The sequence below is a fragment of the Heptranchias perlo genome, chromosome 18, assembly GCF_035084215.1.
Source record: "Heptranchias perlo isolate sHepPer1 chromosome 18, sHepPer1.hap1, whole genome shotgun sequence".
Classification (NCBI taxonomy): Eukaryota; Metazoa; Chordata; class Chondrichthyes; order Hexanchiformes; family Hexanchidae; genus Heptranchias; species Heptranchias perlo.
This window is the reverse complement of record NC_090342.1, coordinates 49,983,150-50,009,366: the sequence shown is the minus strand read 5'-3', so window position 1 is coordinate 50,009,366 and position 26,217 is coordinate 49,983,150. Positions and strand designations below refer to the sequence as shown.

The following is a 26,217-nucleotide window of genomic DNA, read 5'->3' as shown; positions in this document are numbered from 1 at the left end:
GCTGGTCTGATTAACAGGCTGACCTCATTCGGATGGGAGAAGAGGAAGGAAGAGGGCGAGAACAGATGTTAGATGGAGGTGGGATTATCGGGGAGGTGGGGCTCAGTCATTGGGGGTCATCGAGGGAAGGGTCGGGGGGCTCAGTCATCAGGGGTCATGGGGGAGGGTTGAGAGGTCAGTCATTGGGGGGTCGAGGGGTATGTCATGGGGGGTCGGGGCATCAGTCATCTGGGGGTTGGAGGGTCAGTTATTTGGGGCTCGGGGAGTCAGTTATTGGGGGGATCGGGGGGATCGTGGGGCTCAGTCATTGGGGGGGGGTCAATCATCAGGGGGTTCAGTCATCAGGGGGTTCAGTCATCAGGGGGCTCAGTCATTGGGGGGTCGGGGTCGGGGGCCTTCGTGGGGATCGGAGATCGTGGTGGGGGAGAACAGACATCATGGGGGGACAGATTGGAGATCATGGGGGTGGTCGGAGTTCATGGGGGGGGGTTGAAGATCATGGGGGGGTCTCTGCAGGTGAGCTTGTTGGGCCTGGAGGAAGCACTCCTGCTCCTCCGGGCCCACAAGCTGTGCTATAAAGGCACTTACCTGCAGTTTCGGGCCTTCTCGCCTCCTCTCATGTGGTGTGAAGGAGAAGGATCCCAGGGATTAAAAATAAAAAATCTGTAAAAATGGAAGCCCAGAGCCTCCTTGAAAACTTTTTCTGACCAACCCACCTCCTGAGAGTGGGTTGGTCGCCCACCCAATGTCCTGCTCCCATGAAAACCAGAAGTGGCCAGGATGGAGGAGGGTTGGGGGTAGGTTTTAGATTTTAAAAATTTTTACTGCCCCCCCCTTCCCAGGCCACCCATTTTTCCCATTTAAAATCATGCCCTATATAGTAAATGTGAATATCAGAATTTCAGGGACTGGAATGTGGAGTGGCCTATCACTCAGATAATTGGGATGAAAGGCTTCTCTGTTGTTGGCTTTAACATTTGGATATGAAATCAATTTCACAGTCCCAATCCAGTTATGTCCTCATCTTAAAATTACCCGTAATCCAGCACTAATTGGCAATCTTACTCAGAGTAGCCGCAGGATTAGAAATGGTAAAATGGTCCACGAGGGCTGATTTCATGAGCTTAAAGCTGAGGCACAATGTTTGGACAGTTTAGAGAGAGATTATTTACTGCTGTATACTTAACTTGTGAGTGCTTGATAAAAGTACTCCATCCTCTAGCTCTATCATACCTCACCTTGATAAGCACAAAATAAGTTGAAAAAGAGTTGACATTTCTGGGTTATTGTCAGTATTAGTCAAATGATGTGTTAGCTAATGCATGAGGTTAGTGCAGTGGTTTTATTAAGTCCCACTTCTCTGTCAGTGGTCTAAATCCAAATTTAATACAGAGAAATTAAAAAGAGGCATCCTTTCATTGATTGTTCTAAATAGTTACACTCTGATGCAGTCCCTTAAATCCTCACTCAATTTCTAAATTGTCTCAATATTGACGAATGATTCAGTACGTGAAGTTCTGACAAGCCCAGGATTCATACCTTGTCCCTGGCACTGTCATTGAGTATTCCCAACCTAATATTTAGAGCTATAACACTGAACATCACCTTTAATCTTTGTACCTGGAAGCATTATGCAATCCTTCATATAGCATGTACTCTGTATTGAACCATGACATGAGATTGTGTAGAAATCAACAAGGCAAGGAAACATTTATCACAACGAATACTTCTCTGCTAAAGGTAAAATTGAGGATGTTTGTTGGGATCAGATTGGTGCAATGTAGCATAAGATTTATCTCAGCTGGGAGTAATAATACTTTCAATGGAATAAAATGCAGTTGAATTCTATTATATGCAAGCAATAGGTTATGTTGGTTAAAACTGAGTGTAGAAAAAACCTATCATAAAACACAATGGATATGCCAGTATTAAATGCAAATTTTTGCTGTTGAACATCAAGAACAAATTTGGACTTTATAAATAAAAAAAATGCTGGAAATAGACTGCAGGTTCCTCGGTGTCTGAAAGAGAAAATACATTTTAGGTGGGAATAAAACAGGATTATCTTAACCTTATGAATTTTTGTAGGTTCGTAATTCTGCCTCCTTCGGTGACTGTGACTCGAGTTCCTGCCTTATTCTTAAACCGCTGTATAGGCATTTGCAGCTTCCTTGTCAGGGAGATTAACGCTGGTCGTGACCGCTGACTCTTTTCGAACTGAACAGCGTGATTGGCGTTTAATGCAACACGGGATTTGTCCGCAGAAATACATGTATATCCAGGGGTTTGTACAACTGTTTAAATTCCCCAAAAGCATGAAGATGGTGAACACAGCACCTGTGGACAAAGAAGAGAAATTAAATGAACGTAGCTGTAACAAAAAAACGGTCTCAGGGTGAAGTTATGTTGCCGCTGTTGTGTTATTAGCTAGTGGTGTTAGATGCGCATGGATAGGAAAGTGCCTATATGAGTTAGATCCGTCTCTGAACCCCCAGCACACTAAAGTTGGGAAGTTTGCGACACTTTGCGAGAGACTGTCTTTGAGTTTGTGCCAAATGCAGTATAACTCCAAACAAATGCACATTTTAGAAATTTACTTTTCAATGTTTTTGATATTTGGGAACAAAAGTGGACATTCCTGCCGTCACTCATTATAAGCTAACTCTCCAGGGATGGAGCTCTCCACGCGTCCACTGAGCTTTGTTGTTGTTGACCTCAGTGTGGGTGGGAGCAATCGATAGTGGCAGTCTAACTCTGATCTTCCAACACTCTACAAATACCGATTTCAGACCAATAGCTGCCATCTCACTGAAGTCTTGTAACTGCAACTAAAAGTTTTTTTGTCATACAATGAGAGGGTTTCCACTCCCACAGAATGTGTACTGTTCCCAGCAGCTGCGAACTCAGACAAACAACAGTGCCGCCATAGCGAGTTTCTCTGGGCTGCATGTTCCGCACAAGCTGGCAGTGCTGAAATGCTTTGTTCACGCTGAAGTCGTTCTCTGCCATCACTGACCACCAGAGGAAGAAAGACTTGCTCTTTTTGGATGCAATTCAGCAACCGGCCACCAGTGAAAGAAACCTTTCATTGGCTCCCGTTTCAATCTAATTGCCCTGGAGCGAGGGAACCCCACAATGTGTTGTCTTTTAGCCAGTTGCTGCGTCTTAACCTCAAGATTCTCGATTAAGAACAGATTCTAGTACATCTTGAATTAGACTTGATGGGGGAAGAGGTCCTTCACATGTTTACATCATCGGAAGGTTTCTTATCTTTTCTGTTGGGTGAAATTCTAAAAGGGTTCTAAGGACTGAACCTCCAAGTCACACATCAACCCGACTTGGACATATATCGGCCGTTCCTTCATTGTCGCTGGGTCAAAAATCCTGGCACTCTCTACCTAACAGCATTGTGGGAGCACCTTCATCACATGGACTGCAGGATTCAAGAAGAAGGTCCATCATCACCTTCTCAAGGGCAATGAGGATGGGCAATAAATGCCAGTCTTGGCAGTGACATCTGACATCCAGAGAATGTTTTTTTTTAATGGGTGATGTCACTAGAAGTAGCGAACAGAGAGAATGCACTCGCTGCCTTTACCACATTAATACATGGGGACAAGAAGCAAGCATTCCCACAAATCAATGCAGGAAACATTGTATGGATACCGAATCTGCATTCGAATCCCCTTATCTGCATAGTAAATTCAAGATGTGGAGATGCAGGTAATGGACTGGGGTGGACAAATGTAAGGAGTCGTACAACACCAGGTTATAGTCCAACAGCTTTATTTGAAATCACAAGCTTTCGGAGCTTTCCTCCTTTGTCCTCCTTCGCCACCTGACGAAGGAGGAAAGCTCCGAAAGCTTGTGATTTCAAATAAAGCTGTTGGACTATAACCTGGTGTTGTATGACTCCTTACATTAGTAAATTCAAAGCTTTAGTATCAATTACTCCATAGATGTTGTGACCAATTAATTCTCATAAAGCTAATTTTAAATAGTTACCTCAGATGGTGCAGGAACAGATCTGATTATATTTCCCAGTGTTTGGAGATATAAAGAAGGCTTACATTTATATAAGTGAATATCACTGCTCTCAAACATCTCCAAGCTTTATTATGACATGTCTACCCTGTTGACTTCACAAGTTCTGAATGTACTGCCTCTATTTCCCCTCAATCTCATTTTGCGGGGTTTCCATTTTTATTTCTGTGTAAAGAAACATCCAAGTTGGTACACGGATTTCAATTTAATATGGAAAAAATATTCTCTAATGGGCCTGGCAAGTTGTAAAGCTCCTACACTGGCATGAAATAAAGTGATCTATGGACTGCAATCATCAGTGTTTTTTTTCAAAACTGAAGTAAAGACTTGAGCACATAATCCAGGCTGACACTCCAGTGCAGTGCTAAAGGAGTGCTGCATTGTCGGAGGTGCCATCTTTCAGATGAGATGTTAAACAGAGACCCAGTCTGCCCTCTCAAGTGGATGTGAAAGATCCCATGGCACTATTGGAAGAAGAGCAGGGGAGTTCTCCCTGGTGTCCTGGCCAATATTTATCCCTCAACCAACATCACTAAAACAGATTATCTGGTCATTCTCACATTGCTGTTTCTGGTAGCTTGCTGTATGAAAATTGGCTGCCACATTTCCTACATTTCAGTTGCGACTACACTTCAAAAGTACTTCATTGGTTGCAAAACACTTCGGGACGTCCTGAGTTCGTGAAAGAAGCTAAATAAATGCAAGTTCTTTCCTTTTAATATAAATCTGTACGGGTTTGTACCAGTTCAACAAATTCAACATAAACACAATTTGCGACAGCTATAGCCTAAGAATGGATGTTTCCCACATTAAGTGCTTAAATATTCCCATGATCTCCCTCTGCCGCTATTTTGACTGAGGGGTTAAGATAAATGCTTCAACGTCTTTCTTAAAGTCACACAGAGGAAGTTCATACTAACAGGTACTAAGCCTTAGCACACTAATGAGGCAAAGTCATTTCCGGAGTTATATTCGTTTATTTTCACTGGAGAAGGGAAAGTTTGGGAATCTTTTAAAGGGAAGCACTTGGAAAATAAAACTAAGAAGGATAGTGGTACAATGGCATTGCAGAAAGATGTGTTAAGCAGGAACGAAGCATAAAAAGAGACCGATGGAAAACATTTTTTTAAAGGATAAAGCTATTTGAGAAAATTATGGCACGACTCACCCTGATTGATGTCATTAGGATACCAGGCAGCGCACAGCTGTACTGCAAAGTAAGGCGCCCAACACAACACATAGGTGAGCACTATGACCACTGCCATTTTCACCGTCTTGTTCATTGCCTTTGAGATGCAGTTAACGTTACTGGCTCTCGAATGCACCGTCTGTGTGTCGGTCGGGTCGGAGTTTTGGCGGGTCTTGGTGTAAATGTTCAGTCGAATTACTCTACAGATCTTGACGTGGCACATGGTCAGAACGACGGTGGGGATGAAGAAAATGGCCAAAAAGATCCAGGTCACGTAAGCCTTGAGACCCCAGGGCTGGATGAACTCTGCCCAGCACTGAACCACCCCCGGGGCGACCTCTTTCTTGGAGAAGATGAAGATCTGGGGAATGCTCAGGATCAGAGACAAGACCCAACTGGTACAGATGGCCGCATTCCAATATGCCTTTTTCTTCTGAAAAGTCACCATGGGGTAACAGACTGCTTGGAACCTGTCCACGGCCATCACCACCATCATGTAGGTCGAGGCGAACATTCCCACCAGCTGCAGATAGGCCACCGCCCTGCAGAGCACATCTGGCCCCATGAATATCTCTGTGATGTCCCAAATGAGCTGGGGGAGGACCTGAAAGACCGCGACCACCAGATCGGCAATACTGAGGTGCATCACGAAGACATACATGCGAGACATTCTCGTCCTCCTCCTCCACAGGACCCTGATCAGCACGCTATTGCCCACTGTGGCTGCCACGAAGATGATGCCCAAAACCGCAATCTCGGCTTTGGCCAACTGCTCGTCCCTCTCGGGGATGCCGAGGGTCTCAGAAGTACCTGTGCCATTTGGTAGAACGTGCCACCTGCTATGCCCACTGAAAATATTACTCTCACTCAATAATGCCGATAGGTTCTTCATAGCTTCTTGGGGCAACTTGTCACTTTGTAGGATAGCCTATATTTGGGCAAAGTGACACTCTTCGCCTCCTCGGTTAGCCTGAAACTGCAGAAAACGACCCTTCACCATCTGCAATGCTACAGCTTCTTTTGCCGGCTGGGCAGCTCTGATGTTCTCGCTTGGATTTTCGCCCTTACCCAGGACAATTTTCCCCCTTTTTCCCCAGACGTAGTCTGTGAGCTCTGTGAGGTCTGGTGGGATCGGTGCCTCACCCGGACGATTCTTTGAGCATTTGTCTGCGGCCGAAATGGTTTTTATAGCCTTAGATGGGGGCACTTAGCATTCTTACATAATGTCAAAGCCACATGTGCCAATCGGAACGCAGGGATGGAGTAGGGAAATTAGACCCCTGGAACTCCACACGTCTCTCAGAGAGGGGGAGAGAGAGGGAGAGGAGACCGGGGATTAAGGAAGAAAAAAAGTGATTTGTTTGGCTTTAATTAGTGTTTCATTTTAATCTAATTCGATTGTTGATTAATTTCACCACACGGTGTGACCCTTACGGGTACGGTCCCCAGTACATCGTACCCATCCTTTTAGATCTCTTGTGTAGGTAACTAAATCTCTCAGGAAACTAGATTTTTAAATGCAACCAAAGGCAAAGGGATAACCACGGGGATCGCAGGTAAGCAATATAAATATGTTTACTTTGAGTCTTTTTAAAATATATAATTATTTTAACCTCCACCCCATATGAAAGCCGAATTCTGCTTCCACTTTACATGTTGCAGTACATTCCCAGTTGTTTTCTATGAAAGCTACCGAGATAAATGACTCAAATAACTAATCTCAGTGAGTGTGACTGCTTTCTCAGCGAAAAACACAGCTTGCTTCCGTGAATAGGGAAGCAAAATAAAACACTGACAGGGGACTGTGTTCCATTCATGCGTGCAAATATGACCTTCCTGTTTCATCTATCACATGGTTCTCTAATATAGGGGCTTCCTTTTTTTTAAAAAAAGCCTTTCTATTATTATTGAGCGTTCTGATCGGAAAGGACAGAGACGTGTTGAACTGACGGCGGGCACAATAACAGGGTGAGTGAGAATAGAGAGCAAATGGGAAATGGTTCAAGGACTGACGAGGAAGAACTTGCAAAGATGCATGCACAGAGTAAAGGGGGGACGCCGGAAAGATTAGGTACGAGTGGCTGAACGCCAGACTGAATTTATAGCGGATCTGATTCCAGTGCACGTTGGTGTTACTTACATTTTGAAGGAGTGTTTTTTTTAACGTTACCAAATACAAAATGTGATCTCATTGCCTTCTTGGTCGATTTCTTATTCTGATCTCGTCTGTAACAACCAAGATAAAGGTAAACAGCAAGTTTCATAGATCAATTCGGCTCCACAGTTTTGTACAGTGTTAAGTGCTCTCGTTTTTGATCAGCTGGGTGTCTGACAGGTGGGTGAAACCAAGCACAGTGCTCTTGAAAGTCTAAACCAAGATGCTGACAAATTCCCCATAATTAAATTCCCTAGAGGGAGACACCTGTTACCTAAACCCAGAGAAAGGAGGCGCAGGTTGGCAAGGCTATGCCTGAGGTAATCATTTTGGGTGCACTTAATTAAGAGGGTGCTTATCACCTGGAGGAGGTCGTTTCAACTTACCCAGACTTTATTTTTTTTCATAAAATATACTTTATTCATAAAATTTGCAGCAATACATACAATACAGTTGTCATATCACATTCCAAATGTACACAATACAGATTCTACAATTTGCAGGTTACATCAAGTGCAGTTCAATGAACACATTGGACATAATTACAGTTCATGATACTCTAGGGTACCTCATTACATTACACTCAATACAGATTATTGATTACAGATTTATTACAGGTACATTACAGATTCATTACAGGTACATTACATCAATTTGAATTTTACATTCTGCCCGGGTGGGGGGTTTCCCTGATTGCTGCCCCTCGGTCAGACTTTATATGCAAGGTAAGTTTAAAATGTTCCCAGATGGTCCATTGAGCTACCTGGGAACCTTGTCAACTTCGGCTGCAGTTCCAAGTCCACCTTTACATCATCGTGAAGCAATAACGAGAGCCTATCAATTCAAAAATGGCCAGATGCCAATTGACTTGTGAGTGCACTAAAGCTTGGATTTATAGGACCCTCTCCAGGAGATCAGAAAGCCAATGCTTCCACCCACCCCACCCCACCACCATCTCCCAGCATTAAAAATTAGCATTCAGCAACACTGGGTTCTGTGCATGCATCCAATAACATGTACCCAGGACCCCTTTGTTGCACAATGGGTAGTCTACAGCCTCCTGTTAATTTGAAGTTGTTTTTGCTGAAAAAAATTCAAATTATCCATTAACTTTAATTAAGCAATTTAAATAAATTTAATAAAGCACTGGAGGCTTTTTGAATAAAAAAATTGAATTAACAGATAACTTGAACAAAATGACTTCAAATCAATGTGAGTAGACCATATCACTGGCCCGAAACCAATTGCTGTATTTAGCCAAGATTTGGATTTGATAGTTGGCAGAGTCCTGAACATGCATATAGACACAGATGTGGGGAGCCTCCTTGTCCCTGGTCAGAGAGTGACATGAAAACCTGCAGTGTGGTTCGGGTATACAGGCCCTGTGTTGCTCTATATCAATGCAGATCTGAGACCAGTAGAATAACAACACCCTTAGGGCCAAAATCAAGTCAACCGATAGTGTAATATGGTGACATGTGAAAGAGTGTAGCAAGATGACAAATCACATAAAGGTTCTGTTTTTTTCCATTTAGCTTTTTGCCCTTTCTACAATAACTATCATAGCCTGTTTCTGTTCCCTTCTCCTCTGATAGTATTTCCTTGCCATTTATTTCAGCTAAGCCTTCATGCTTCTCTTCCATATCTTTATCAATCCTGTTCTTCCTCTCTAATCTCAAACTTACACTTTCCTCACTCCCTGCCATATAAGTTGAAATCCTCCCCGACTGCTCTATTTACCCTCTCACTGGAGCTATCCTTTTGATATAACCTTCCCTTGTTTCAGAAATCATTCCAAATGCCCCAAAAATGTAAACCTTTCCCCCTTGCACTAGCCTTACAGCCATATGTTGATCCTTTCAATCTTAGAATCATAGAATCATAAAATAGATCCAGCACAGAAGGAGGCCATTTGGCCCATCGGGCCCTTGCTGGTTCTTTGTAAGAGCAATCCAGTTAGTCCCATTCCCCTGCTTTTACCCGTAGCCCTGCAATTTTTTTTCCCTTCAAGTATTTATCCGATTCCCTTTTGAAAGCCACAATTGAATCTGCTTCCACCACCCTTTCAGGCAGAGCATTCCAAATCACGACTACTCGCTGTGTAAAATGTTTTTCCTCATGTCGCCTTTGGTTCTTTTGCCAATCACCTTAAATCTGTGTCCACTGGTTCTTGACCCTTCCGCCAATGGGAATTGTTTCTCTTTATTTACTTTATCTAACCCTTCATGATTTTGAACACTTCTATCAAATCTCCTCTTAACCTTCTCTGCTCTAAGGAAAACAACCCCAGCTTCTCCAGTCTGTCCACGTAACTGAAGTCCCTCATCCCTGGAACCGTTATTGTAAATCTTTTCTGTACCCTCTCTAAGGCCTTCACATCCTTCCTAAAGTGTGGTGCCCAGAATTGGACACAATACTCTAACTGTGGCCGAACCAGTGTTTTATAAAAGTTCAACATAACTTCCTTGCTTTTGTACTCTATGCCTCTATTTATAAAGACCAGGTTCCCATATGCTTTTCTAACTGCTTTCTTAACCTGTCCTGCCACTTTCAAAGATTTGTCCACATATACCCCCAGGACTCTCTGTTCCTGCACTCCTTTTAGAATTGTACCATTTAATTTATATTGCCTCTTCTCATTCTTCCTGCCAAAATTTATCACTTCACACTTCTCTGCATTAAATTTCATCTGCCATGTGTCCGCCCATTCCACCAGCCTGTCTATGTCCTCTTGAAGTTTATTACTATCCTCCTCACTGTTTATTACACTTCCAAGTTTTGTGTCATCTGCAAATTTTGAAACTGTGCCCTGTACGCCCAAGTCCAAGTCATTAATATATATCCAAAAAAGCAGTGGTCCTAGTACCGACCCCTGGGGAACACCACTGTACACCTCCCTCCAGTCTGAAAAACAACTGTTCACCACTACTCCCTGTTTCCCGTCGCTTAGCCAATTTCATATCCATGCTGTCCCTTTTATTGCATGGACTTCAATTTTGCTGACAAGCCTATTATGTGGCACTTTATCAAACGTCTTTTGAAGGTCCATATACACATCAACCGCATTGCCCTCATCAACCCTTTCTGTTACCTCATCAAAAAACTCAATCAAGTTGGTTAAACACGATTTGCCTTTAACAAATCCATGCTGGCTTTCCTTTATTAATCCACACTTGTCCAAGTGACTATTAATTTTTTCCTGGATTATCATTTCTAAAAGCTTCCCCACCACCGAGGTTAATCTGACTGGCCTGTAGTTTTTCCTTCTTTAACCTATTTAGCATGTGGCGCAGGAAGCAGTCTGGAGATTACCACAATTGAACTCTTGTTTTTCACTCTGGGGTGTCTGACTGATTAAACTCTCTCTGCAAGACCTCAAACATATTTTTATCAACGCCATGGGTTCCAATGCCGACTGCAACTTTTGGCTGCTCGCTCTCTTTTCAGAAAGATTTTTTTCCACAAAGTTGCATGATGCCCTTCACTCTGGCAACAGGGAGGCAACACACCATTTGGGACTCGCAGTTATGTCTGTAGTATATATTTAGTAAGTAATTTGTAATCTCTTCCTGCATCATTGGCAGTTGCCTACTTTCTCTAGGATCCAGCAAGCAACTTGCATGTACTTATATTCTAAATCTATACTTTCTGATACTTCCACTGACTTACTGATACACACTAAAACATTTACCCCTGTACTCCTAAATGACCAGGAAGCAAAGCAGAGCTGTTGAAGTGCTGAACTGAACTACTTATACTGTTCTCAATTAAATACCCGTAAGTTATCAAAACTAAAGCTTTACTTCAGGTAATCTAACTAATCACCCTTCACCAAAGTTGGAAATCCCACCAAAACCGTAAAACAACTTGGTAAATTTTATCTGTCCAAATAGCTTTATCTCTGCAAGATTCTTTATATTTATGTTTAGCTGAAAATTGATATGTTAAGTGTCATTGTTAACAAAGACCTATCCAGGACATTTACACTCCTTTATATTGCTATATAAATTGTGTGGATTATATCCTTCTAGTGGCAGGGAACATGACCTTTCATGATGGTTTTGTTCCCTGTCTCCAGAGAAATGACCACCAGTGACAATTGTAAATTATTGCTACCAGCATTGCTTTCCATCAGCTCTGCCACCTGTACCAACAATTACATTTTAACATTGCTGCCATGTATGAACTTTCCCCCAACATTCGGGAAGAACCACAGTCAAAATAGGAAAGTTGCAATTATTCAGGTGTTGATAAATCTGTCAAGCAATGCAAATGAGATGATTTCAGCAGGATGGGAACCATGTCATATCGCATTGGATAACTGCTTCATTAGGAGCCTGTATCCTAACCCGCACCAAGTCCCGCACACCCATCACCCTTAAGCTTGCTGACCTACACCAATGCTTCAAATTTAAAATTTGTATCGTGTTCAAATTCAACGGGACGTTTTGGTTGAGGGATAAATGTTGGCTACGACACCAGCAAGACTCCCCTGCTCTTCTTTGAAATGTGGTATCTTTTACATTCACCTTAACAGGCAGATGGAGCCTCGGTTTAACACCTCCTCCAAAATATAGTGCAGCATTCTCTCAGTATCGCACTACAATGCCAGCCTAGATTAAGGGCTCAAGTCCTGGAGTGCAGCCACAACCCACAACCTTCTGACTCAGAGGTGAACGTGCTACCAATGAACCAGGAATAAAATTAACTGGTAGCAATGGAATTAAGTTTGACTTTCCAATTCATACCATGGACCAGTACAAACTTTATTTTATAATAAAGATCTCAGCCAAATCGGACCTTTCAAAGTTTCTTTTTTCTGACAATGTTTTGACACATGGCTTTCAGTTGCAATTGGATTACCAAGGTCATTATTCTTTTTTTCTGAAATTAATTTTTCCTCTTACTTTAGGTCTTCTTATGCCATGATGAGAAGTAAGTCAGGTGACCAGGTCCCATGTCTCTTGAGCTGACCATAAGGTGTAAGAAAATGACTGGGAGTGACTTGCCAGGTGATTTCTCTTAACTACTTTGTGATGAAGGGCCTATCCTTAAAATGGCAACTCTATGTACCTACAGTGACTCAGTCGGTAAAGGCAACATAGAGCCAAGCCATACAAATGGGAAGGGCCCAGGTTTGATCCCAGCTATGTGCTGACTTAGCTAATCTTAGCCAGGGTTGCAGTAGGCTTGCTGCAATCAGCCTCATCACCCCTGGGATAGGGAGTGGAAAGATTGACCCTGACTGTTATGCAGTGGTCCATGTCTGATAGTACATGTGTGGACATTTGACTAGGATTGGACTCCACTGACATGTCTCCAAAGTCAAATAGCCAGCCAAAACAACTGCTTTGACGAACATGTGAAAAAAAGAGTCACTTATGTGAGGTATAAAATATGATGAGCGAAGGGGAGACACTACTTAACATTTAATAAAGTTAATGCTTTAAGTGGGGACTTGAAGTTCTGACCGGGGGGGGGGGGGGGGTCTCAAGCTGAAATGCCAAGGGATTTTTTTTTCAGACATGTTGTCACTTTGTGTTTACATTTTTCCCCTTCCAATGGGATTAGGGAAAAAAGAGGAGTTTTGCTGCGTATGTTTATTTTTATCCAATATCCACCCACCTGCATTTATCCATTCAACTTGGGACTATGTCCCCACCCTCCTGACCGCCAGTAACCCCAGCACTGACGCTGCGCGGCGATGATGTCACCTCCCGTTCTCCGATTGGAGCAGGGCGGAGGTGGCCTGTAGGGGTGCAGCTAATCGGACGCTGCTGCCGGTGTGATTGACAGCCCGCGGTCCTGCCCCCTCCCCGCCCCCTCCCCGCACCCGGACCCGGACCGGCCCACCCAAGGGCACCGATCTTTTCCCGCAGAGGCGCTCGGGTTGTGTGAGGAGGCCGTTTTCTCGGAGTCGTAATTTCTTGTTGACCGGGTAGCTCCGAAAAGGCTGCCCTTCCCCCCCCCCCTTGTCTCGTTGAAAGGAGCGGGCGGGGAGGGGGTCAGGATGTCCGATGCAGGCCACCCGTCGGGTAAGCCTTTCTCTGCGGCCTTCTCACTCCGGTTACCCCGCGGTTACGGGCTTGGGTGGGATTCTGGAACTTTCCGGGACATGGGATGGAAGGTAGAGGGGTATCCGCTGCCCTCCGGACGGTTGCGGGCCCAGGTCCCCCCTACCCCAGCAAAATCCTTATAGTCTCCCGTCCCAATTCCCCCGCTCCCCCCGCCCGGTATGTCCAGCATCTTTGCTCCCTCAAGTCCAAGGGGTGCAGACTTGAGCCTATCTGATGCACACCTGGTTTAGCCACTCATCACCCAGATCTGGCTGGACCACATCAAACATTATCGGGCCTCAGTCACCTCTGCAAACACTGCCCACTGTTCCGGGATCATCCTGGAGAGCAAAGATGTGCATGGATTTGGGATAAGACAACACATACAGTACTTTGGAAAGGGAGATTGGAGATCGGTGATAGTTAACTAGGATTCTTCACTACCCATAATCTCCTTAAACCCTGCCCCTCCACCTTCACACCTAAAGTGGTGTGAGAGTTCATGGACTTCTTTGTGATTAATATTAAGACCATTCATTTAATGTCCTGTCTTCTGTTGTTTCTCCCCTTCCCCTTGCCCACCAAGCCAAACCTCTCCACCTAGCGTAGTTTCTTTCTCTAGTTTCTTCCCTATCTATCGCCTCGTGCTCTTCAAGCTGATCTTGTCCATGAGATCCACCAACTGCTTGACCCTGTTCCCTCTAAACACAAAACTTCTTTTCCTGGCCCCCCTTGCTGACATTGTAAAAGGTTCCCTCATCTCAGACACTGTTCACTTGTCTTTCAGAACTTCTGTCACCCCCCCCCCCCTTTCAAAACACTTGTCCTCAACCCTGCAGTCCTGGCAAACTATCACCCCATCTCCAATCTCTCGTTCCAAAGTACTCAAATGAGTTGTCTTATCCCAAATCTATGCCCACCTTTGCCGCAACTCCCTATTTGAATCTCTCCAATCATATTTTTGCCCTGCCACTGTACGGAAATGGTCCTAATTAAAGCCACAAATGACATCTCCTAGCGTTGCATTATCCCTCATTGTCATCCTCATTCTCCTTGCAGCCTTTGACACAATTGACGACACAATTCTGTCCTCATCTGATTGCCACACATGCAGGCTTCCAACAAGGGATCGCTGAATAGTAACACCAGTGGGAACCCTGTCTGATTTCCCTCCCTGCCCCCCCAAATTTGATTTGAGGGGTGTTGGGATTGATTGTAGTGTCCTAACTGCCACCCTGGCACAATAAAAACTGGGACTTGCTTTGCTAGTGTGGCTCAGCTAAATCATTGGATAAATTTCTAAGCAATTAGGGGAAATGTATTTGGTTTTGTAAAAGTTGTTTTTTTTTTTAAGTTCCTAACTTTTAATATTTTTGGAACTATGTTTCAGAGGTGTGTTATAAGCAATATGACCCCTATTTCTAATAACATTGGAAAAACCACATTTCAGAATTATTACAGTCATCTCTAAATTGATGTGTACCATATGTTTCACACGCTTATTTCTGTGTAACAACATTGCTCGTGCAGGCAAATGTATTGGAGGCCATGTGCTTTATAGTTTTACGCTGCTAAATCAGAAGTTGCTCCTCGTCAATCAAAAATATCCTTGTTTCAGATAGGTACACATTGGGTTTGTGTGCATATTTATTACTTAAACGCATGCATCACTTTACAGAAGAGAAAATCATGCCATGTACTTAGTTATAACAGAGGGAAAAAAATCACTGAATGCCAGAAGTTGTCTTAGTTTCAAATGAGTACAACTGTAAATACAGATGTCACCTCAGTATCTTCATATTGATTTTTTAATCAGACTTATCTGACTTGCTCACATCACCCATACAATTATTTCAACATAGAATCATAGAAGGAGGCTATTTCTCCCACTGTGCCTGTGCTGGCTCTTTGAAAGAGCTATCAAATTAGTCCCACTCCCTGCCCTTTCCCCATAGCCCTGTAAATTTCCCCCTTCAATTATTTTTCCAATTCCCTTTTGAAAGTTATTATGGAATCTGCTTCCACTACTCTTTAGGCAGTGCATTCCGAATTATAACAACTTGCTGTGTTAAAAAAAAATTTCTCCTCATCTCGCCTCTGGTTCTTTTGCCAGTTACCTTAAATCTGTGTCCTCTGGTTACTGATCCTTCTGCCACTGGAAACAGTTTCTCCTTATTTACTCTATCAAAACCCTTCATGACTTTGAACACTTCTATTAAATCTCCCCATAATCTTCTCTGTTCTAAGGAGAACAAACCCAGCTTCTCTAGTCTTCCACGTAACGTGGGAATCATCATTGTTTGACACTTTATCCTTTAACTTTCTGGAATTTAAAACTTCAGTATTTTAAAGTCCCAAGCTTGCCATCAGTTAATAGCTAATTCCTTATTTACTTTAGCTGTACTCTTTGATCTTGGTAGTATTCTATGTTGTGGGCCTTCAACTTGGTTGCTCAATTTTTAAAAAATTCTGTCACACGTGGCTGAGTGGATAGGCTGTGGATTTATCCCAAAGCCTCTTCCAAGACCAATGACAGACTCCCTGGTACATATTACTCCTCCCAGAGCAAAGTGACTCTCAATCGCCCCTGATGGCGCAGCTGATCCCAGGAACTCCTGCTACGAGGAAATTCAAGGCACAAACGAAGATACTGTCACTGTTGCAAAGTGCACTAAAGTTTAAGTGCAGTGCTAATTTGTGGAGCATTGTGAAAATTAGCCAGATAACCTGTATATTTTGTGCACCAAGCTCCTTCCCTATCTCCAGCATCAATTGTTACTTTAGCTGGGAGTTGTCACAGGGAATATACAGGCTGATGTATCATACAGATGATTCATAGACTACTAATCTGCCCCACCCTAGTTGTATCTTGTTAAAGGATAAATAGTAACAACAACATTTATATGGTGCTTTTAAAGTAGAAAAATCTCACAAGGCACTTCACAGAGGCATAAGGTGGAGGGGGGGGGGAATGGATGCTGAACATTCTGAATTACTATTACCTCATTTCTGTTACTATCTTTAGCACTACTGTGAAGTGTCTTGTGCAATTACTAAACATAAGGTCCATGAGGTATAGTACAGTAAATATATAAATGGGGAATCTATTTCAAGAAATATAAACAACAGCTTGCAGTTATATAGTGTCTTTAACGCAGAGAAATGTCTCGACACATCATATGGGTGTAATCAGTAAAAAATTGAAATGGTAAAGGAAGCGATACTGGATGGGGTGACCAATAGGTTGGTGAAAGAGGTGGGTTTTAAGCAAGGCTTTAAAGGAGGGCTGGAAGGCGGAGAGGTAGAGGGTTTGAGCCAGGGAATTCCACCGCATGGGGCCAGATGGATGGGCGAGAGGGCCTTGCTGCAGAATATAATACGGGTAGCAGAGTTTTGGATGAGCTGAAGTTTACGGAAGGTGGATGATGGGGGCTGATCATCAGAGCATTGGAATAGACGAGTGGAGGTGAAAAAGGCATGGAAGATAGTTTCAGCTGCAAATGGTCTAAGGTAGGGGCTGAGGCAGGCAGTGATACCAACTGTGGAAATAGGCAGTATTTGTCATTGAGAACATACGGGTTGGAAGCTCAGCTCGGGGTCGAATTGGACGCTGAGGTTGCCAACAGTTTGGCTCAGCCTGTGAAGTGGCTAGGGAGGGGGAGGGTGTCAATGGCAAGGGTACTGAATTTGTGGTGGGGACTGAAGATGATGGTTTTGCTCTTCCCAGTGTTTAGCTGGAAGAAATGATGTAAGACTAGTTGCAGTCTGACGTCACAGAGGCAGTGGAGGCGTTGAGGGAGGTGCAGTTGGACGTTATCGGAATACACGGAATCTAACGTTGTGTCTGTGGACGATGTTGCTAAGGGGTAGCATGTAGACGAGGAAGAGTAGGAGGCCAATGATAGATCGTTGGATGATTCCCAAGGCGATGGTGCAGGGGGAGGTGGGGGAGATGGTTTGGCTACGATCTAATGGGTAAGAGTGGAACCCAGCGAAACCAGTCATATTCTGGATTTGTTCTACCTGCCAATTTAACATGCAGTAAAACTTTTCAATTTATTTGACTATGTAAGATGTAGTACAGTTACAAGCATTTGGTGTTTTGAATAAGTTTGTTTTTTCCTTCATAGTCACAAAGCGGTTAATGTCCTCCAGTGAATATTAGAGTTCAGAACTGACATTGGAAATGTCTGTAATTGTGAAATGACCTCTAATTTCAATTTTGTGAAAGATGTAAGTAGATTTAAGATGAATCTTCTGAAATGTCAGCATTTGGTTGACCTTTATAAACCAATTCAGCTTTCATGGTTCAATGATGACAGACTTGAGAGAATAGAATGTTCAAGTACTAACAATACTAACATTAGATGAAACATAGGTTCAAATTCCTCACTTCTTCTGTTTGACTGATAGCCTAGTGGGTAAATGCACCAGCTGGTATTGGACGTAGCCATCCAGCTCAAGGTTACAAATTCAATTAGCAGTTGGTGCTCACCTGAGTCAAGCAGGAGTTGGGGCACTAGATAGTCTTTGTTCACCTTGGCTGGAGGAGTATTTAGCCAGGGTTCCTGCGCCTGATTATTCTCTAGGGTCACCTTTTGATAAGTATGTGGAAATGGATATCCGGTGAGGATGGGATCAGACTTGGCTGTGGTGCCCATTGTGGTCAAATATCCCACCAACATTCCGTATCTAGGATCGTTCATGAAGAACCATTATTTGGGAGAGTTTTCAAAGGGTGCCTGGTGCTTATGGAACCGTAACCCAGCAGCAGTTTCGAGGGAAGACTCAAACTTTTTTGGGGTGGGGAGCACTTTTTTGTAACTCATCCCTAACCATTTATTATTTTTCAGGCATTACTGTAGATTTGTTCTCTTTCCTGTTTATCATTTGAAGTCAGTGCACTGTTTCCCAGTATTTGAAGACCATAAGACTAATGCCTGAAACATAAACAAAAAATGCTGTAAGTGGTCAGTCCATATCTGAAACGACAAAGACCGGTTTACATTTTGGGCCTCTTTATTAGTAGTTTCAAATCGTACTGCTGACTGACCCGCTCTGCATTTCTAACATTTTCTGTTCTCATTATATTCAGATTTCCAACATTTTCAGTTTTTCTTCTATACCATGGATCAGTTGTCATCCCATTTAGCATCAGGGGTGTAGAGAGCAAAACACATGATCTCAATGCAGACAGAAAAGAGGCTCAGACTGGTGTCGTTAGGTTTATTGGTGTATTGGTACTAAGCTTCTCTATTATACCGATCAGTAAAAGATCTGTAACATTTGTCTCACCACGTACCTGTCCTTCACCAGCAGAGTTAAGACTGCTCAAAGTCAAAGTCTAACCGTAACCCTAATGCCCTCTGAAATGGCCTAGCAAGCCACTTAGTTGTACAATCCCGCTACAAAAAGACATAATAAGAATAAAACCGGATGCACCACCCGGCATGACACGACAATGGCAAACCAAGCCCAGTTGACCCTGCAAAGTTATCCTCACTAATATCTGGGGACTTGTGCCAAAACTGGGAGAGCAGTCCCACAGACTAGTCAAGCAACAGTCTAACATAGCCATACTCACAGAATCATACCTTTCAGCCAACGTCTCTGACTCCTCCATCACCATCCCTGGGTATGTCCTGTCCCAGAGGTGGCGGCACGGTGATATTCAGTCAAGAGAGAGTGGTCCTCAACATTGACTCCGGACCCCATAAAGTGTCATGGCATCATGTCAAACATGGGCAAGGAAACCTCCTGGTCATTACCACCTACCGCCCTCCCTCAGCTGATGAATCAGTACTCCTCCATGTTGAGCACCACTTGGAGGAAGACGTGAGGGTAGCAAGGGCACACAATGTACTCTGGATGGGGGACTTCAATGTCCATCACCACCGAGTGGCTTGATAGCACCACTACTGACCGGTTGAGTCGTGAAGGACATAACTGCCAGATTAGGCCTGTGGCAGGTGGTGAGAGAACCAACACAAGGGAAAAACCTACTTGACCATGTCCTCATCAGTCCACCTGTTGCAGATGCATCTGTCCGTGACAGTATTGGTAAGAGTGACCACTGCACAGTACTTGCGGAGACGAAGTCCCGTCTTCACACTGAGGACAGCGTCCATTGTGTTATGTGGCACTGCCACCGTGCTAAATGTGTTAGATTCAGAACAGATCTAGCAGCTCAAAACTGGGCATTCATGAGGCGCTGTGGGCCATCAGCAGCAGCAGAATTGTATTCCAGCACAATCTGTAACCTCGTGGCCCGGCATATCTCTCACTCTACCATTACCATCAAGCTAGGGGATCAACCCTGGTTCAATGAGGAGTGTAGAAGAGCATGCCAGGAGCAGCACCAGGCGTACCTAAAAATGAGTTGCCAACCTGGTGAAGCTACAACACAGGACCACATGCATGTTAAACAGCGGAAGCATCATGCTATAGACAGAGCTAAGCGATCCCACAACCAATGGATCAGATCAAAGCTCTGCAGTCCGGCCACATCCAGTCGGGAATGGTGGTGGACAATTAAACAACTAACGGGAGGAGGAGGCTCTGCAAACATCCCCATCCTCAATGAAGGCTAAGCCCAGCACGACTGCAACAGACAAGGCTGAAGCGTTTTGCAACCATCTTCAGCCAGAAGTGCTGAGTGGATGATCCATTTTGGCCTCCTCCCGAGATCCCCACCATCACAGAAGCTAGTCTTCAGCCAATGCGATTCATTCCATGTGATATCAAAAAACGGCTGAGTGCACTGGATACAGCAAAGGCTATGGACTTCGACAACATCCCAGCTGTAATGCTGAAGACTTGTGCTCCAGAACTAGCAGTTCCTCTAGCCAAGCTGTTCTAGTACAGCTACAACACTTGCATCTACCCAACAAAGAGGAAAATTGCCCAGGTAGGTCCTGTCCACAAAAAGTAGGACAAATCAAATCCGGCCATTACCGCCCCATCAGTCTACTCTCAATCATCAGCAAAGTGATGGAAGGTGTCGTCGACAGTGCTATCAAACACTTACTCACCAATAACCTGTTCACCGATGCTCAGTTTGGGTTCCGCCAGGACCACTCGGTTCCAGATCTCATTACAGCTTTGGTCCAAACATGGACAAAAGAGCCAAATACCAGAGGTGAGGTGAGAGTGACTGCCCTTGACATCAAGACAGCATTTGACTGAGTGTGGCATCAAGGAGCCCTAGTAAAATTGAAGTCAATGGGAATTGGGGAAAACTTTCCAGTGGCTGGAGTCAAACCTAGCACAAAAGAAGTAGTGGTTGTCAGAGGCCAATCATCTCAGCCCCAGGACATTGCTGCAGGAGTTCCTCAGGGCACTGACCTAGGCCCAACCATCTTCAGCTGCTTCATCAATAACCTTCCCTCCATCATAAGGTCAGAAGTGGGGATTTCACTGATGATTGCACAGTGTTCAGTTCCATTCGCAACCCCTCAGATAATGAAGCAATCTGTGCTCGCATGCAGTAAGTCCTGGACAACATCCAGGCTTGGGCTGATAAGCGGCAAGTAACATTTGTGTCGGACAATTGCCAGGCAATGACCATCTCCAACAAGAGAGTGTCTAATCATCTCTCCTTGACATTCAATGGCATTACCATCTCTGAATCCCCCACCATCAACATCCTTGGCATCACCATTGACCAGAAATTGAACTGGACCAGCCATATAAATACTATGGCTACAAGAGCAGCTCAGACGCTGGGTATTCTGCGGCGAGTGACTCACCTCCTGTCTCCCCAAAGCCTTTCCACCATCTACAAGGCACAAATCAGGAGTGTGATGAAATACTCTCCACTTTCCTGGATGAGTGCAGCTCCAACAACACTCAAGAAGCTCGACATCATCCATGACAAAGCAGCCTGCTTAATTGGTACCCCATCCACCACCCTAAACATTCACTCCCTTCACCACCAGCATACCGTGGCTGCAGTGTGTACCATCTACAGGATGCACTGCAGCAACTCACCAAGGCTTTTTCGACAGCACCTCCCAAACCCGCGACCTCTACCACCAGAAGGACAAGGGCAGCAGGCACATGGGAACAACACCACCTGCACGTTCCCCTCCAAGTCGCACACCATCCTGACTTGGAAATACATTGTTGTTCCTTCATTGTCGCTGAGTCAAAATCCTGGAACTCCTTACCTGACATCATTGTGGGAGTACCTTCACCACAGGGACTGCAGTGGTTCAAGAAGGCGGCTCACCACCACCTTCTTAAAGGCAATTAGCGATGGCCAGCGATGTCCACATCCCATGAATGTATAACAAAAAAGATACACGATGCAGATTTTACATTGAATATGGAATTAAGTCTTGGGATGTTTTTCTACATTAAAGGTACTATATAAATGCAAGTTGCTGTTGTTAAGTCCATAAATTTAAAGAGAACTCAGCCTAAATTATATTACCGCGAGTAGCTAGAATTTAAAAAAAAAGAAAGTGTGTGCTAGCTATCAATCAGTGAGCATCTGGGCCATAATCAAAAACATTTAGCACATGCGAGCACATAAACATACTCGAGAGCAAAAGCTGGCTGGTAGTAATGGGCACTAACAAACTTGCCTTAACTTAATTTACCATCACCAGGCAACTGGTATATCTCACGATAAAAAGCACTTTAGCTCTCTAGCCTCTTCAGTGACCAAACACCAATTAATTGTTCTCAAGAATTGTTACATAGAATTATATAAGCACAACTATATTGTATTCTCTTCCACACAAAAAGAAGCCATGATGTGGAGATGCCGGTGATGGACTGGGGTGGACAAATGTAAGGAATCTTACAACACCGGTTTATAGTCTAACAGCTTTATTTGAAAATCACAAGCTTTCGGAGATTATCTCCTTCGTCAGGTGAGTGAGTGAATGAGAGGTTCTCAAATCGCATATCTTATATTAGGCTGAGACACCATCACACCAATCAAAGGTGTCGTTGGTGTTCAGACAGGTTAGCCACGGAAAACAGTAGGTCCCAGTGTACTGAATACACAATGGGTCAAATTACACAGACAAAAAGAGACCCGAAAGGCAGAGAGAGAGAGAGAGAGAGAGAAAATGTCCAGTTGTATTAAAAACAGATAACTTTTTTTTCCTGCTGGTGGGGTTACGTGTAGCGTGACATGAACCCAAGATCCCGGTTGAGGCCGTCCTCATGGATGTGGAACTTGGCTATCAATTTCTGCTCGACGCAAAACAAACCAAAATCGTCGAGCAGAAATTGATAGCCAAGTTCCGCACCCATGAGGACGGCCTCAACCGGGATCTTGGGTTCATGTCACGCTACACATAACCCCACCAGCAGGAAAAAAAAGTTATCTGTTTTTAATACAACTGGACATTCTCTCTCTCTCTCTCTCTCTCTCTCTCTCTCTCTCTGCCTTTTGGGTCTCTTTTTGTCTGTGTAATTTGACCCATTGTGTATTCAGTATACTGGGACCTACTGTTTTCCGTGGCTAACCTGTCTGAACACCAACGACACCTTTGATTGGTGTGATGGTGCCCCAGCCTAATATAAGATATGCGATTTGAGAACCTCTCATTCACTCACTCACCTGACGAAGGAGATAATCTCCGAAAGCTTGTGATTTTCAAATAAAACTGTTGGACTATAAACCGGTGTTGTAAGATTCCTTACACAAAAAGAAAATCGCCAATTCTTCACTTGTAAGACACAATTGGCTTTCTAACTATACCACATGACACAAGAGTTGAGGACAAACACCAATGCACTGAGAGGGAAAGTGGTGGCCAGCAACCAGTTTAATGTACCAGCAAGTAAGGAAACATCTGCACTGTCGCTACGATTTCAGTGAAGCAGAATACCGAGTGTGCAATTCTCATATAACTGAACGAGACCAGAGAATAAAATTACAGATCTTGTCTTTCCAATCTTGGGTTGTGTCTGGAGAAAATACTTTGAACTCCAGATATATGGCACCAAGTTCAAAGCATTTCTGGATACAGACCTGGCACTGGTGGTGAGAGCATTTTGAGATGATTCACTGAGTGTCTTACAATATGAAAATGTATGGACTTGTGTGATTTTTTTTTTTCCTTTAACTTATTGGTACCAACACACGAAATAGGCCTCGTAATAACACTGAAATATAAATTTGCACAATGTATTCCCTGTAACAACGTAATCTGACAGCAACAATCCATGATTTTTTATTATTTTGGCAATTTTAAATTTGTCCGAGTAACAAAAGCGCATTTGCACTTTGTTAAACCTATTCTATTGAAATCAGGCTTGCCTTTTTAAAAAAAAAATCCACAGTTGATCTTTGTTTTATTTTTCAGGAGCAGAGAGGGAGACCAGGTGATGCACAAAGCGAAGGATCAAAGTGGAGTCCGTGAAGTACTACAGCCCTCCCGGTCATGTCACAGTTTGATTCCTGATACCTATCTGTAGAATTCTAAACGGTGCAAAAAACTTTTGGTTAAGTTGTCAACCAAGAGGACTGTGCCCTTGAGAATTAATTTACAAATAGATTATTTCGGTCATTCTCGACCACTTTATCCAGGCAGGGAACCTTCCAGTAAAAGGACCCAAGAAATCCTCAAGCACATTCGCTGCAAATGGAGCCGAAGAGGAGTAGCACTTATTGGTGATCCTGCTTACTTGAAAAAGCACATTTATTTTGTATACCTGCATTGTGCACAGAGTACCTCCCCTCCAAAGGGAACGACGATCCTGAGGTGTCGCATGTCGCGAATCAAGAGCACTTTAGACTCTGTGTCGAAAGCTGTCAGCAGCACACACACTGAGCTCATTGGAAAACTTGTACGATTGAAACCCAGTCTAAGTATTTTGGTGAAAGATTCGGAAACCGAGATAGGGGTGCCGTGTGAAAGCTCGAGCAAATTAACTGCCTGTAAGTCTGGTGAAGGTCAGGATGGTTCAGATCCAACCCAGACAGTAGGGAATACCGTCCACTCAGTTTCCACCTCAGCTATTGGCTCGCAACCTGAAGATAATTCTAACAAGAAACCATCCAGTAACAGTGCAATTGATAAAGAGAGTCATGGAAGAACAAATCTTTTCCATGTCAGCTATATTACTACAAATTTTGGAGAAACATATAACTTTGTGTCACACCATATCAACAGTTATTTTGGGAGCACAGGGCAAATGGATATAGAAAAGGGTGATAAATTACCTTCGTGTGACCTAAAAGATGGGGCTGAGTTAGATCCTACAATGACCGCATCTTTTAAATCAAAAGTAAATGGAGTAGATGAAAAAAAGATTGATGGTTTAAATACTTGCAGTACCCATACTGGTGCACCTGGCCAATCTTCTCCAACTCCATCTACAAAAAAGAGTTTTGCCAACTTACTTTCATACCCAACAAACAGTGTCCAAGCATTTGTGGACACCTGCTTTGGCAGTTTTGTTCCCAAGCTGCGTACTGAAATGAAAGGGAATGCCGAAGTCAAGAATAAAGAGTGGAAGGGTGTAAGCACAAGCAAAGACATCGAACAAACTAATGACAAAGAGGCCAAGCCAGCAGATGATAAAGTCAAGCATCTGACTCTTCAGCAAGAAAAGGTAATATTGTGAAATTATTTCGCTTCATCCGTGCAAAATGATATCTTTTCTCTTGGACAAATTGACGATGAAGAGTAAAGGTTGTCCTCCCTTTGCTGTCTGCCTCCTTCCTTTTTGTAATTTCATTTTTCTTACTACCCTTTTTAATATTTGTAATTTTTAACTTGAATATTTAATTACTCCACTCACTAACACTTCTTGAATTGCTGTTTCATGATTTGTGAGGTAGAGTATGAAGTCTTCATCACTCAGTGACCCATTGGCATTTTTGGTCAGTCAGATGTCTGACACACCCACACACACACACACACACACACACACACACCCATCACCATGTTTGAATCTCCAAATCAAACTATTGAGAAATCCACACAGGTCAAGTTTCTACTTGTCCCACGTGGAATGCCCACTCTTTTGCAGAGACGCAACCCACTTACGAGAGTCCAGTGAGCTCAGAGACAAGTTGCCGGAAGCAGATTCAACCATAGAGCCAGGTTGGCTGATTAGCCATCAGTTGTACCCTGGGGCACCACATACCCATCTGGTTCAAGTACTTGGTTCTGAACTTGCATTGTCAGACGTGTCATCTTGGAGTCACCTCAACTCTAAACAGAACCTGCTTGCCTGACGCTGCTCCCTCTTGTTAACCTTATCCCCATGAAGATTAGTTATCATTGTAAGAAATTGATGTGTGGGTTTGAGCCTTGGGTAGGTGGACAGTAGGTACTCGGAGTTTGGTTCAATTGGCGGTAGACTCTGAATCAGGAGGTTGCAGGTTTGAGATCCATGCCAAAGGCCTGAGCTCGTAATCCCATTTGTTGGTCAAAGTTATACTTAAATGGTCATTTATCCCAAGGCTAATTATAGGACTTGGCTGGCATAAAATGACTGCTGCATTTGCCAACGAGTTAATCATACTGTCAATCATTGATCTGATCATGCTTTCTGTTCATCAAGTTTACATCTTGTTTTTCTTTTCTGCTATTTTTTCCCATTTTGTTTTTTATTTCAAAGTGGAAATGAAAACAGGCAATTACTAAGTTTTGGGACCGTTCAACATAAAAGAACAATAGACACACTGTGAGACTTTTACGTATCAAAAAACTGCTGGATTATTCAGTTTGGTTCAGAAATTTGCCAGACTAGGACAGAGGCCTACAAAAATTAGCTTTTAAATATTTCATCTTTGCAAATGG

At 43.5% G+C, this 26,217-nt stretch overlaps 2 protein-coding genes across 2 annotated transcripts in view; one reads left to right on the top strand and one right to left on the bottom strand.

Annotated features, from left to right (window-relative positions):
* Window positions 1–2,087: 2,087 nt before the first annotated feature.
* LOC137334468 (isotocin receptor-like) lies at window positions 2,088–6,125 on the bottom strand. Its single transcript, XM_067999147.1, has 2 exons — window positions 5,213–6,125; window positions 2,088–2,337 (listed from the first exon to the last, which is right to left on the bottom strand). Exons 1-2 carry the CDS (start codon window positions 6,123–6,125, stop codon window positions 2,141–2,143), a joined length of 1,110 nt encoding a protein of 369 aa, XP_067855248.1. The 3' UTR covers window positions 2,088–2,140.
* A 17,761-nt stretch (window positions 6,126–23,886) lies between these two features.
* pnpla8 (patatin-like phospholipase domain containing 8) overlaps window positions 23,887–26,217 on the top strand; it is an 85,982-nt gene continuing 83,651 nt past the window's right edge. Inside the window, exon 1 of the mRNA XM_067999887.1 lies at window positions 23,887–25,021. Coding sequence (XP_067855988.1) covers window positions 24,176–25,021 — 846 coding nt within the window. The 5' untranslated portion in view covers window positions 23,887–24,175. The remainder of the gene's footprint in view (window positions 25,022–26,217) is intronic.

Bases quoted from the DNA above. Each gene is read 5' to 3' on its own strand.
- LOC137334468 (XM_067999147.1), bottom strand. From the start codon at position 6,125: ATGAAGAACCTATCGGCATTATTGAGTGAGAGTAATATTTTCAGTGGG. The intron at 2,338-5,212 runs GTGAGTCGTGCC...CTTTGTCCACAG, and splicing joins TCCTAATGACATCAATCAGG to GTGCTGTGTTCACCATCTTC.